The sequence below is a fragment of the Phacochoerus africanus genome, chromosome 9, assembly GCF_016906955.1.
Source record: "Phacochoerus africanus isolate WHEZ1 chromosome 9, ROS_Pafr_v1, whole genome shotgun sequence".
NCBI lineage: Eukaryota > Metazoa > Chordata > Mammalia > Artiodactyla > Suidae > Phacochoerus > Phacochoerus africanus.
In genome coordinates this window covers 4,785,107-4,799,913 of record NC_062552.1, presented here as the reverse complement: position 1 = coordinate 4,799,913, position 14,807 = coordinate 4,785,107, and the positions used below count along the sequence as shown (strand labels likewise).

At 41.6% G+C, this 14,807-nt stretch overlaps 1 protein-coding gene across 7 annotated transcripts in view; it reads left to right on the top strand.

The window, feature by feature from the left end:
* CAGE1 (cancer antigen 1) overlaps window positions 1-14,807 on the top strand; it is a 58,805-nt gene that overhangs the window by 13,002 nt on the left and 30,996 nt on the right. For all 7 annotated transcript variants that reach the window (XM_047797799.1, XM_047797798.1, XM_047797801.1 and 4 more), the window contains exon 3: window positions 9,134-10,195. In XM_047797799.1, coding sequence (XP_047653755.1) covers window positions 9,134-10,195 — 1,062 coding nt within the window. The remainder of the gene's footprint in view (window positions 1-9,133; window positions 10,196-14,807) is intronic.

Sequence of the window (14,807 nt, the reverse complement as noted above, 5' to 3'; positions counted from 1 at the left end):
ATACAATGAGACACCAACATTAAATGCTTTCACTGACATGTGGAATCTGAAAAAAGGACAGACTGAACTTCTTTGCAGAACAGATGCTGACTCACAGACATTGAAAAACTTATGGTCTCCGGAGGAGACAGTTTGGGGGTAGGGGGATGTGCTTGGGTTGTGGGATGGAAACCCTGTAAAATTGGATTGTGATGATCATTATACAACTACAAATATAAACACATTTGAGTAATATAAATAAATAAAAAGTGTATGTAATATTGTATAACTATATGTAAAAATTTGCAACTCTGAGTGCTGTGAGTAAAAATAAGATGGGAGTCTTACTGTCCTGGTCAGGGAGTTTGAGTAAGCCTTCCCTGAAGTAGTGGTAGTGAGCTCAGCTCTGAAGGATGCACGGGAGAGCTCAGGTCACAGTGGATGGGAGAGCATTCCATGCAGAAGTAACAGGTGCACAAACCCAGTGGCTGCAGGGAGCATGCTGCCTTCTAGGATCTGAAGGAAGCTTCGTATTATTGGGCTGGAGGGAGAAGAGGGATGTGGTAGGTGAGGATGGAAAGGGAGCGTAGACTGGATAGTAAGATCAACGCCAGGACCTTGTAGGCCTCAGTAAGAATAGTTGTCTTTATCCCTGAACAATGCAAAAAATGCTAAAATGTAAGGGTCCAATATCTCCAAATTCGAGAAAGTTATTCAGCCCACCCCTACAGAGATCTTTGCCTGTTTTGTTTTGTTTTGTTTTTTGTCATACCCATTTTAGTGTTTTCTCCCTGTAACTTACCATCCTTTTTTAAACCCCAAAAAACCTGTATTGTAAGCAGAAAGTCGATCAGGAGGTATGTGCGTCTGACTTTCTAATGTTCACAGGAGTCATAGCATGGTGAGTTTAATGGTTTAATGAGGAATAAAAGACTTTATTCAAAACAGGCTTTGGAGTTCACATTTGGCTCAGTGATAACAAACCTGAGTAGTAACCATGAGGGTGCAGGTTCGATCCCTGGCCTCACTCAGTGGGTTAAAGCCCTAAAAAAACCAAGGAGGTGGGAGGAAGGCCTCACAGGAGAGTGATACCAGCATCAGAGCGAATTGAGATGTTTGCTCTGTCTCTGCCTTTCAGTCTATAGCTAGTAAACCATCCACAACTCAGAAAAGGTGCCTCTGCCCCACACACCAGGATACTGGAGACTTCCATACATCTGTATCTGTAATGGAGAATGGATTAGAATACATAGAGGAGGCAGGACTGGTGGAACAGTGGGGGTGTTGCCTATGACCCTGGTTCCTTGCCATGGTAGCTGAGCCCACAGCCTCAGAGAGCCCAGTAGCAGCAGGAGAGGCAACACGCAGGACTCAGGCCTCCTGGCCACAACAGCACTAGCATCTATAGGTGATTGGGCAACAGTGCCCGTGGGGCCTGTGACCCCATCTCTTCAGCTGCAGAGGTACCCATAACTCTGGCCATCCCAAACCCAGCCCACTCAGCATCCATGAACCCGACACCAGACACAACAAAGGCGCCTGTGGTCTCCGTTCTCCCGCCCACTCCCCCCTCCCCCAAGGTGGCAGAGCCCATCATCAGTGCTCCAGGCAGTGACACCATTGACACCAGCCAAGAGCAAAGCATCAGCCACTCTGGAGGCACAAGCAAGGGCACCAAGCAGTGCCTGTCAGAGGCAGTGGGGGTGGAAAATACCAACTCACAAAGGTACTCAAAGGTAGCTCAGGTAAGAGGAACCAAAAGCTTGTGCTGTAGTGCCACCTACTCAGAAACAAAAGAAAGGCCTCTAATTTTTAACCTGTTGAATCATTAGAATCAAGTTAAAGGGAGTTCCTGTAGTGGCTCAGCAGGTTAAGAACCCAACTAATACCTAAAAGGATGCAAGTTTGATCACTGGCCTCGCTCAGTGGGTTAAGGATCTGGCATTGCTGTGAGCTGTGGTGTAGGCTGCCGACATGTTTCGGATCTGGTGCCGCTGCAGCTGTAGCTCCTATTCAACCCCTAACCTGGGAACTTCCATATGCTGCAGGTATGCCCCCAAAAAGAAAAAAGAAAAAAAAAAGGCAGCATTGGCAATAGAATTAGCAGGTTTGAAGATAGAAATGATACAGGTAGACTAGGAAGGAGAATCTTTAAAAAACGAAATTTTATGAGAGCTATGCAACTCTTTTGGGAAGGACAATAGTAGGGTAATGGATAATACCAGAGGGAAAAACAGGGAGAGAGGAGCAGAGCATTTACTTAAATAATAACTGAGAACTTCCCACACTGGAGGAAGGAACTGTATATACAAATCCATGAAGATAAGACAACATCTAATTACCTCATTTCAAGAAGACCCTCTCCAAGACACATAATACTAAAACTATCAAAAAAGTAAATGCCAAAGAATTTTAAAGGTAATCAAGGGGGAAGGATGGTTACCTACAAAGGAACCTCCATTAGGTAATTATATTTTTCACCTGAACCTCTGTAGGTAAGAGTAGGATGAAAATTTCAAAATACTGAAAGATAAAAACTGTCAGCCAAAAATACTCTATCCAGCAAAGTTAACAGTCACATATGAAGGAGAAATAAAGGCTTTCCCAGACAAAAGCTGAGGGAGTTCATAAACACTAAACCTGCCTGGGAGTTCCCGTCATGGCGCAGTGGTTAATGAATCCGACTAGGAACCATGAGGTCGCGGGTACGATCTCTGGCCTTGCTAAGTGGGTTAAGGATCTGGTGTTGCCGTGAGCTGTGGTGTAGGTTGCAGACGCGGCTCAGATCCCACATTGCTGTGGCTGTGGTGTAGGCCCATGGCTACAGCTCTGATTAGACCCCTAGCCTGGGAACCTCCATATGCCGCAGGAAGCAGCCCCAGAAAAGACAAAAAGACACACACACAGGAGTTCCCGTTGTGGCTCAGTGGTTAACGAATCTGACTAGGAACCATGAAGTTGCGGGTTCGGTCCCTGCACTTGCTCAGTGGGTTAACGATCCAGCGTTGCCGTGAGCTGTGGTGTAGGTTGCAGACGCGGCTCAGATCCCGAGTTGCTGTGGCTCTGGCATAGGCCAGAGACTACAGCTCTGATTAGACCCCTAGCCTGGGAACCTCCATATGCCTCGGGAGCGGTCCAAGAAATAGCAAAAAGACCAAAAAAAAAAAAAAAGAAAAAAAAAAGACACACACACAAACCTGCATTGCAAGAGATTTTGAAAGGAGCTTTTCCACCAGAAACGAAAAGGCAAAAATATGCAAAACTTTGATAAGGTGATAAATAGAATCATAAAATTGTACCTTTGTATTAGAGTATGTTATTAATACTATTATAGCATGAATGTCAAGGAAGAAAAACAAAAAAAAGCCACAACCACTTCAATTTGGTAACAGACTCACAACAGATCAAAAAGGGATCATTTGAGACAATAAAAACAGGTGGGGGAGTTCCCGTCATGGCTCAGTGGTTAACGAATTTGACTAGCAACCATGAGGTTCTGGGTTGGATCCCTGGCCTTACTTAGTGGGTGAAGGACCCAGCGTTGCTGTGAGCTCGGGTCCCGCATGGCTGTGTCTGTGGTGTAGGCTGGCGGCTGCAGCTCTGATTGGACCCCTGGCCTGGGAACCTCCATATGCCACAAAAGACAAAAAGACCAAAAAAAGAAATTGGTGGGGTAGAAGAAAAGTAAAGAACAAAAAGAGGCAGATGAAGATGAGATGCTATCAGCAGAAAAAGGACTTGTGTCTAGGAGACGTTTTATACAAACCTCATGATAACTACAAAATATAAATCCAGAGCAAAGATGTGAAACATAAAAAAGAGAAACACAGGAGTTCCGGTCGTGACACAGTGGTTAACGAATCCGACTAGGAACCATGAGGTTGCGGGTTCGGTCCCTGCCCTTGCTCAGTGGGTTAACGATCCAGCGTTGCCGTGAGCTGTGGTGTAGGTTGCAGACGCGGCTCGGATCCCGAGTTGCTGTGGCTCTGGCGTAGGCCGGTGGCTACAGCTGTGATTCAACCCCTAGCCTGGGAACCTCCATGTGCCGAGGGAGCGGCCCAAGAAATAGCAACAACAACAACAACAACAAAAGAGAAACACAGAAAACTACCAAACCGAAACATCAGACAGAAACGCAAGGAAAAAGAAACAGTGGAGCTACAGTGCAACATGAAAACAAAAGGGGAAATGGCAGTACCAAGTCCTCATCTATCAGTAATCATCCTAAATGTAAATGGATTTATTTCTTTTCTTACTTTTTAAAAAATCTTTGAATGTAAATGGATTTAATTTGCCAACCAAAAGACACAAAATGGCGGGATGGACTAGAAAAAAAAAGTACAACTATATACTCACTTCAGCTCTGAAGGTAAACATAAGCTCAAAGTGAAGGGACAGGAGATGATACTGCCAACAAATGGCAGCTCAAAGACCTGAGGGTAGCTGGATTCATATCAGACAAAATAGATTCCACATCAGAGAAGGCAGCAAGAGGCAAAGATGGACACATAAAAATAATAAAGAGGATAATTCATCAATAAGACGTAACAGTTATTATTGGATGTACACCCAACATAGCGCACCAAAATATGTAAAGCAATTATTCAGGACCTAAAGGGAGAAATTGACAGCAATGTTATAATAGTAGAGGACTGTTACACCAATAGATCATCCAGACAGAAAGTCAACAAAGAAACAGCAACCTTAAATGAAATATTAGACCTGATGGATTTGACAAATTTGTATGGAACAGTCTGTGTAAATGCAACAAAAAACACATTCTCAAGTGCACTTGGAATTTTCTCAAGGATAAACCATATTTTGGGACAAAAAAACAAGTCTCAATAAGTGTAAGAAAATTGAAATATCAACCATATTTTTCAGATCACAGTGGTGTGAAGAAAGCTGGAAAAATCTCAGATATGTAGAAGCTGCACAACAGGCTACTGAATAACTGTTGGGTCAATGGAGAAATAAAAAATTGCCTGAAGACAAGTGAAAATAAAAGTACTATACACCAAAATCTATAAGGTGCAGCTCTTAAAGTTTATAGCAATGTAGGCCTGCTTCAAGAAACAAGAATAATACCAGTCTAAACTTACAACCTAAAGGAACTAAAAAAAGAACAAACAAAGCCCATAGTCAGTAGAAGGAAGAATAATAAAGGTCAGAGGGGAAATAAATGAAGTCAATAGGAAAGATCAATAAAACTAAGAGCTGGTTCTTAGAAAAGATAAACAATTGAAAAGCCTTTAGCTAGACTCATTAGGAAGAGACTCACTCCGATAAAATCAGAAGCAAAAGAGATTAACAGCAAATATTATAGAAATAGAAAGGATTATTAAGAGAATACTATGAACAGCTATACATCAACAACCTAAAAGAAATGGACAAATTCTTAGACTCACACAACCTTCTAAGACAAATCAAAAGAAGTAGAAAATCCGAATAGACAAATCACTAGTAAAGAGATTGAAACAGTAATCAAAACCCCCCGAAAGTCCAGCACCAGACCAGTCTTCACTGGTGTATTCTACTAAATATTCCAACAAGATTTAATACCTGTTCTTAAGCTCTTCCAGAAGAATTGAAGAAGAGGGAATGCTTCCTAACTCATTTTATGAGGCCAACATTGCCCTGATAACAAAACCAGACAAAAGCAATACAAAAAGAAAAAAAAATTGCAGACCAGTATTTCTGATGTACATAAATGCAAAAATCCTCAACAAGTATTAGCAAACCGAATATAATAACACATGAAAAGGATCATACACCATGATCAAGGAGGATTTGTTCCAGGTATACAAGGATGGTTCAGCACCTGCACATCAATGTGATGCACCGTCTTAACAAAATCAAGGATAAAAACCTTATGATGACCTCAATAGATGCAGAGAAGCATTTTTAAAAATTCAACACCCATTTGTGATAAAACTCTCAATAAAATGAATATAGAAGGATCACACCTCAACATAATAAAAGCCACATAAGCCCACAGCCAACATCATACTCAAATTTGAGAAACTGAAAGATAACTGTCTAAAATCAGGAACAAAACAAGAATGCCCTCTCTCACCACGCTAATTCAACATAGTATTGAAAATCCTAGCCAGAGCGGCTAGGCGAGAAAAAGGAAACAAAAGGAACTCAAATTGGAAAGAAAGAAAACTACCATTTTTTGCAGATGACATGATTTTATGGACAGGAAATCTTAAAGATTTAACTGAAGAACTATTAGAAATAATAAAGTTGCATGATACAAAATTAATATACAAAAATCTTTTGTGTTCCTATATATGCTAACAGGGAGCTAGCAGAAAGAGAAATTAAGAAAACAACCCCATTTACAATAGCAACAAGAATAAAAATACCTAGGAATAAATTTAACCAAGGGGGTGAAAGATCCTCACACTGAAAACTATAAGGCCTTGTTGAAAAAGGTTGTAGAAGACACAAAGTGGAAAGATATTCCGTGCTAATGGATTAGAAAAATTAACATTGTGGGAATTCCTGTTGTAGGTCAAGGGGAACGAACCCAACTAGTATCCATGAGAATGCAAGTTTGATCCCTGGCCTGGCTCAGTGGGTTAAATGATGCAATGTTGCTGTGATGAAGGTTGCAGATGCATCTCAGATCCAGTGTTGCTGTGGCTGTGGTGTGGGCCTTCGGCTACAGCTCTGACTCCACCCCTAGCCTGGGAACTTCTGTATGCCAATAGTACAGCCCTAAAAAAGAAAGACAAAAAGACAAAAAAAAGTTAAAATGTTCATATTACCTAAAGCAATCTACATATTCAATGCAGTCTCTATAAAACCCCATAGATGATTTTTACAGAAATGGATCAAACAATTCTAAAATTTATATGGAATCACAAAAAACCCCAAATAGCCAAAGCAATCCTGAGAAAAAAGAATAGAGGGCATCACATTCCCTGATTTCAAACTGTATTACAAAGCTATAGAAATAAAAAAAACAGCATGATATTGGCAGAAGACAAATACATAGATCAATGGAACGGAATTGAGAACCCAGAAATAAACCCAAGCATATATGGAAGATTAATTTACAGCGGAGGAGCAAAGAACATACAATAGGAAAAACTGGGCAGCTACATGCAAAAAAAAAAAAAAAAAAGGAAAAAAGGGAAAAAAAAAGCTAGACCACCACTATCTCACACCATAGACAAAAATCAACTCAAAATGGATTAAAGACTTGAATATGAGACCTGAAACCATAAAACTTATAGAAGAAATCATAGGCAGTATGCACTTTGTCATTGGTCCTAGCAATATCTTTCTGGGTTATGTGTCCTCAGGCAAGGGAAACACAAGCAAAAATAAACAAATGGGACCTCATCAAAGTAAAAAGCTTTTGCACAGCAAAGGAAACTTAGCTACAAAATTTTAAAAAGCCTGTTGAATGGGAGAAGGTATTTGCAAATCATATCCAATAAGGAGTTAATATCTAAACTCTATAGAGAACTCATAAAACTCAACAACAATAAAAAAAAAAAAAACCTGATTAAAAAATAGGCAGAGGGAGTTCCCGTCGTTGCTCAATGATAAGGAACCTGACTAGTATCCACGAGGACAGAGGTTCGATCCCTGGCCTCTCTCAGTGAGTTGAGGATCCAGTATTGCCCTGAGCTGTGGCGTAGGTCCCAGACATTGCTTGGATCCTATGTTGCTGTGGTGTAGGCCGGCAGCTGCAGCTCCAATTTGACCCCTGGCCTGGGAACCTCCCTATGCCACTGGTTCGGCCCTAAAAAGAAAAAAAAAAAAAAAGATGCTCCACATTGTTAATTATTAGAGAAATGCAAATCAAAACCACAGTGACGTTAGCACCTCACATCAGAATGGCTATCATTAAAAACTCTACAAATAATAAATGCTGAAGAGGGTGTAAAGAAAAGTGAACACTCCTGCACTGTTGGTTGGAATGTAAATTGGTGCAGACATTATGGAAAACAGTATGGAAAACATTATGGAAAACAGATTCCTCAGAAAAATAAAGAATAAAACTACCACATGATACAACTATTCCACTCCTGGGTATTTATGTTGAGAATATGAAAACACAATTCAAAGAGATACATGCCCCCCCAATGTTCATCATAGCATTACTTACAGTAACCAAGATATAGAAACAAACTAAGTGAATGGATAAAGAAAACTTATTATATATTCAATAGAATACTACTCAGTCATAAAAAAGATAAAATCTTGCCGTTTGCAGCAGCATGGGTGGATAGCTCTTGAAGGTATTATGCAAAGTGAAAGTAAGATGGAGAAAGATGAGTATCATATAATTTCACTCATATATGGGATACAAAAAAACAAATACCCCCCCCGGAAAATAAAATAAAATAAATGAAATGGATAAAGGGGATCCGCTGTATGGTGACGATGGAAACTAAATTTTCGGTGGTGAGCACACTGTAGAGAAATACGTTGTACATGTGAGACATGTAATGTTAGAACCCAGTGTTACCTCAATAAAAAAAAAATAAATGAACAAAAGAGGCTTTGTATACTTAGCATAATGAATAAACTTATTTTAATTCATTTGAAGTCAAAGAAACTATCTTATGTTTGTTTAGAAAAGTTTGTGGGAGTTCCCATCATGGCACAGCAGAAAGGAGCCCAACTAGGAACCATGAGGTTTCAGGTTCAATCCCTCGCATAGCTCAGTGGGTTAAGGATCTAGTGTTGCCGTCAGCTGTGGCATAGGTTGCAGACACGGCTGGAATCCTGTGTTGCTGTGGCTGTGGTATAGGCCGGCAGTGGTAGCTTCAATAAGACCCCTAGTCTGGGAACCTCCATGTGCCATGGGTGCAGCCCTTAAAAAAAAAAAGTTTGTGTTACAGGCAATGGTGAGAGTATCCAAAGTTTAAATTTTTTTTGTAAAATTAAATGTAATGCATATTATCTCTATCATATTCCTGTTTGTGCTCAGCTGTGCTATTAGGTGCTATACAGCATTTAGCAACTAGTACTTCAATATTTTTGTTAGGTAGATATTGTTATTGGGAGTAGATATGGTCGTTGTTGTTTAGATTTGAGGAAAGCAAAACTAAGGATCTAGGACTCGAGACTCTGACTTCGAAGCTCATGATCTTTTTCCTCTTTCACACTTACTGTATTTACTATTCAGATTGCAGGTTCTTCAAAAGGAATGGAGAATTCTACTGATATTCCGGAGATGTCAGTTAGGCAGCAAAAGGAAGTCGCAGTGGAGGTCAGAGAGTGTCCAGAGATTGTCTCAGTTAGGTCTCCTGGAGGCACGTCTTGGAGTGGTGAGGCATCGTGGGAGAACTGCATGATGTCCAACACAGAGCAGAGCTTGGAGAGCTCACCACCTCTAGAAGAGGAGGACATGGCTTTAAATGAAGCCCTGCGGAAATTAAGACGTACTAACAAAGAACAGCATGCTCTGATCCAGGACCTCCGGCGTGGCAACATGTATTTAGAGAAGAAGGTTGAAGAGCTACAGATGAAGGCTGCGAACCAGCAAGTGTCTGTGGGCATCGTCAATAAGCTCAAGGAGGACGTCGAAAAATTAATTGAAGACAAATACAGAGTCATGCTAGAGCGGATTGACACGGAGAAGACGTTGCAGAATTTGCACGAGATTTTAGCTAACACACAAAAACATCTTCAGGAATCGAGGATTGAAAAGGAAACCTTACAGCTGGAGCTGAAGAAGACGAAGGGCAGTTATGTCAGTCTACAGGAACGGTACCTGACTGAAATACAGCAGAAAAACGAAGCTGCACATCAGTGTATGGCGATGGACAGAGCCTTAAGCCAGAAGGAAGAAGAGGTAGAGAGGCTGCAGCTGCTCAAAGGAGACTTGGAAAAGGCCATCATTTCTGCACTGGGTTTGTTGAAAAGGGAAAAAGAGAACCGAGAACAAGAGTTCCTGTCTTTACAGGAGGAATTTCAAAAACACGAAAAGGCAAACCTGGATGAAAGACAGAAACTGAAATCAGAACTTGATAAAGTGGTTGCTCAAGTTCAGAATTTGCAATTCATATCCGACAGTGAAAAGGCTAAGAATACAAAACTTCAGCAGCAGATAAACGAAGTGAAAAATGAAAATGCAAAACTTCAGCAGCAGGTTGCCAGGAGCACAGAGCAAAATTATGACCCCAACATTGAGGTGGCTCAGCTCACGGAGCACTTAGAAGAAATAATTGAGTCAGATATGGCAAAGGTACCATCTCGATGCAGAATCTCTGATGCAGAATTTCATGAGGTTTTTTGGTTTTGTTTTGTTTGTCTTTTGTCTTTCAAGGGCCACACCCAAGGCATATGGAGGTTCCCAGGCGAGGGGTCTAATCGGAGCTGTTGCCACCAGCCTATGCCAGAGCCACAGCAACACCAGATCCGAGCTGTCTTCGACCTACACCCCAGCTCACGGCAACGCTGGTTCCCTAACCCACTGAGTGAGGCCAGGGACTGAACCCGCAGCCTTGTGGTTCCTAGTCAGATTCTTTTCCACTGCGCCACGATGGGAACTCCAGAGTTTCATGAGTTTTTAATAGTCTGCTGATGCATATTCTGGCCTGGCCTATACACACATTGTTGGCAGGAAGAATTATTAACAACAAAAAAGAGAGAGAGAATGGAAAATGCACTGCAGGTTTGGAGAAGTTTCTTTGGTTCTTGGGTACTCCCTTTAAAAAACAGCCATTCCTGGCCTCTTGGAATTATTTTGGTAGGAGTGAAAATTAATGGGGGAATTTTGTGGGTATCCATGACCAATCATCTGAAGCATCCTTTGAGAAAAATTTTCTAAGTGGGGATAATCTTTTCATACCATACTGCCTATTCAGAAATAAAGCTAAATAATACAATTGCCTATTTGGTTTACAAGATAAAACAAACCTATATTGTATCACATAGTAATTGTGTAAATTTATAAACATTTTTATTGAGATGTAATTGATATATAACATTATTTCATATGTACAACAAAGATTCAATATTTGTATATATTGCAAAATGATCACCACACTGTATCTATTTAACATTAAAAATAACCTGAGAACATGGAGTTCCCATTGTGGCGCAGTGGAAACAAATCCGACTAGTAACCAGGGGTTGCGGGTTTGATCCCTGGCCTTGCTCAGTGGGTTAAGGATCCAGTGTTGCTGTGAGCTGTGGTATAGGTCGAAGATGCAGCTTGGATCCTGTGTTGTTGTTGCTGCAGCGTAGGCTGGCAGCTGTAGCTCCAATTCAGCTCCTAGCCTGGGAACCACTGTATGCTGCGGTGCAGACCTAGAAAGCAATAATAGTAATAATAACCTGATAATGGAGTTCCTGTTGTGGCACAGTACCGTAGAAACGAATCCGACTAATATCCACGCAGATGTGGGCTCGATTCCTGGCCTTGCTCAGTGGGTTAAGGATCTGGCATTGCCCTGAGCTGTGATGTAGGTCACAGATGAGGCTCAGATCTGGAGTTGCTGTAGCTGTGGTGTAGGCCAGCAGCTGTACTTCCAATTCGACCCCTACCCTGGTAACTTCCATATGCCACAGGTGTGGCGCTAAAAAGCAGAACAAAACAAAATAAAACATGAGAGCCTCGTGTCAATGTTTGGAGAGGCTGTTAATTTTGTATTTGCATTCAAAGGGCTTTTTTGGCAGACAAAAATTGGAAGCATGTCCTGGTAGTGATAATTTTCACAAGCTAGAGCATATCTGTTCTATTCCAGTTTTGTAAGCCTCCCTTAAAATATTTGTAGTACATCTTATTAACTCTGTTTTGAAAGAAAGCTAATCTGAGCTAGAAAAACGGATGTTTGTTTTTATATTTGTTATAGTAACTTAAACTGGGCCGACCTGTTGCCTTGAGGATGTCCCCGGAGGACTCTCATAAATCTGCAATCAGGATGAGTAGTGTTTGCAAGTAAATAATTATATTATTTTTAAAGATTTTTAGGAAAATACTGTCCTCTTATGTTTTTGTTTTTGGTTTTTTGGCTTTTAGAGCCTCACCCGCAGCATATGGAGGTTCCCAGGCTAGGGGTCGAATCGGAGCTGTAGCCACCGGCCTACACCAGAGCCACAGCAACTTGGGATCTGAGCCGCGTCTGTGACCTACACCCCAGCTCACAGCAACGCTGGTTCCTTAAACCACTGAGTGAGGCCAGGGACCAAACCCGAAACCTCACGGTTCCTAGTTGGATTCATTAACCACTGCACCCCGACAGGAACTCCACTGTCCTCTTATGTTTAAAAATTTCTCTCTGCGATCTTTTATTTAAAAAGAAGGAAGGATTATCTAAGCCAGTGTGGTTCCCAAACTTTAGCATTCATCAGCATCAGCTGTGAAAATGTCCACCCATTTTCTGATTCAGTAGGTATGTGATGGCCCCTGAGAGTGTGCATTTCTAAGATCCTGGGATTTCATGGATGCTCCTGGTGCAGGGGTCACACTTTGAGAATCACTAACAGAGGCAAAAATGACCTTAAGTTTAGCGGCTAACTGCATCATGGCAAGTGTTAGATTAGTAAACTGAGTGAATGAGTATAACTGTGCAGAAGTTCATCTAGTATCTAATTTATTTCTTGAGCTTCCTTTTTCTTTTTCTTTTCCTTTTTGGCCAAACCCATGGCACGTGGAAGTTCCTGGCCCAGGGATTGAACCTATGCCACAGCAGCTACCCAAGCCACAAACGTGACAATGCCAGATGCTTAATCTGCTGAGCCAAGAGGAAATTCTGAAGCTTTCTTTTTTAAAAAGCAGTAAAATTTCTTGTTTTATCTTGAATAATCAATTTCTTTCCTTTTTTTTTTTTTTTGTCTTTTCTATGGCCGCACTCACGGCATATGGAGGTTCCCAGGCTAGGGGTCTAATTAGAGCTGTAGCCGCTGGCCTACGCCAGAGCCACAGCAATTTGGGATCCTAGCCATGTCTTCGACCTACACCACAGCTCACGGCAATGCTGGATCCTTAACTTGCTGAACAAGGCCAGGAATCGAACCCGCAACCTCATGGTTCCTAGTCGAATTGAATTCGTTAACCACTGAGCCACGACGGGAACTCCTGGAATAATCAATTTCTTTACTCTGCTTTTAGTTTTGCTTTTCATTAACTTTAGGTCCATTTTCTCAAAGTGTGTTCTGGGAGTATCTTTGAGGTCAAAAGCATTTTCATGATAATAAGATTTTATTGGCTTTTTCACTGTTCCCGAGTGTACAGTGGAGTTTTCCAGAAGCTATGTGACATGCAATGATGTAATTGCTTTCATGGCTGATGGAATGTGGGGAGCACATATAAGAATCCAGCTGTCCTCTATTAAGCCAAATTGGAGCTCCCTGGTGGCCCTAGCAGTTGAGGATTTGGGATTGTTACTGCTGTGGCTCAGGTTTGGTCCCTGGTCTTCCCCATGCCCCAGGCACTGCCAAAAAAAAAAAATTGCAAAAAGTGTAAACACTACCACTCTTTCCACTAATTTTTTATTTTGGAAAATGTAAGTTTGTATTAAATTGTTAGTTATATTGACTCATGATGGACTTATTGTTATTTAAATAAATTAGTAAACAATTATATATATTTTATGGCCACACCTGTGGCATGTGGAAGTTCCCAGGCTAGGAATCAAATCCAGACTGCAGCTGCAACCTACACCACAGCTGCAGCAATGCTAGATTTTAACCCACTGAACCAGGCTAGGGATCAGACCCACACTGCCACAGAGACAGTGCTGGATTCTCAACCAGGTGAATAAAAGGTTTTGGGGACCTGCAATGATTTTTTTTTTCCTTTTGGGGCCACACCCTTGGCACATGGAAGTTCCTGGGCTAGGGGTCGAATTGGAGCTGCAGCTGCCAGCTTATACCACATCCAGCAATGCAGGCTGCGACCTGTGCCTCACTGTAAGGCTGAATCCTTAACCCGCTGAGTGAAGCCAGGGATTGAACCTGCAACCTCACAGAGACCATGTCAGGTTCTTAAACCACAGAGCCACAGTGGGAACTCTGGATCCTCAGTAATTTTTAAGAGTATGAAGGCATCCTGAGAATCAGAAAGTTCGAGAACCACTGCTTTGAGTTTATGAGATTGGTATTTTATTCAGCGTGTTACCTAAAGTGTAATCCAGATTGTTTATATTTGTGACGAATCTGAATTGTGTACATGTAAGATGCAAAGATGACACATTCTGATTTGTTCTGGAATCACTCGCCCTGTGAAGAGGAGAGCCAAAATCCCCCAGATGGGAAAAGAACTTCTCAGCTGACCTCCAAAATTTGCAATCTTCTGGCTCTGATGATAGGACTTCTCACGTGCCAGGTAATTTAAAAAAAAAAAAATTAGGAAAGAAGTATCAAGATTGGACAATTAAGTTATCAAAAAAAGGAAGAAAAAATACACATCCTAAACCAACCGATCAGACCTTCCTTCCTCCTGTGCTTCTTTCTCTTTGTCTTTCCCTCAGCACCTAATTTCTGTAAATGTACAATAATATAATAAGATTTAAAAAAAATAAGGACATCAGGCAGAACCCTTTCCCCAGTGCTTCCACTTTCAGGAAAACTCCCTCAGAGACATCCCTTGTGCTCTACGCAGGCTGCTCCTGGTGATGGGTGTTTGTCCACACAAATGGTCTCTAAGATGTGGCTTTAGGGCGGGGGTGGGCCTTGCGGAGCTGAGTATGTTAGCAGAATGAAAAACAAAGTTCGTGTCAGGGAGTTCCAGTCCTGGCTTGCCCACCTCGTGGGACCTGGCCACGTAAAGTCCCCTTTCCCAGCCTTAGATGATATTCGCGGCTGCTCTGGGGGTTTTTAAAGAGAACATTTTAAAGAGAACATTTTAAGGT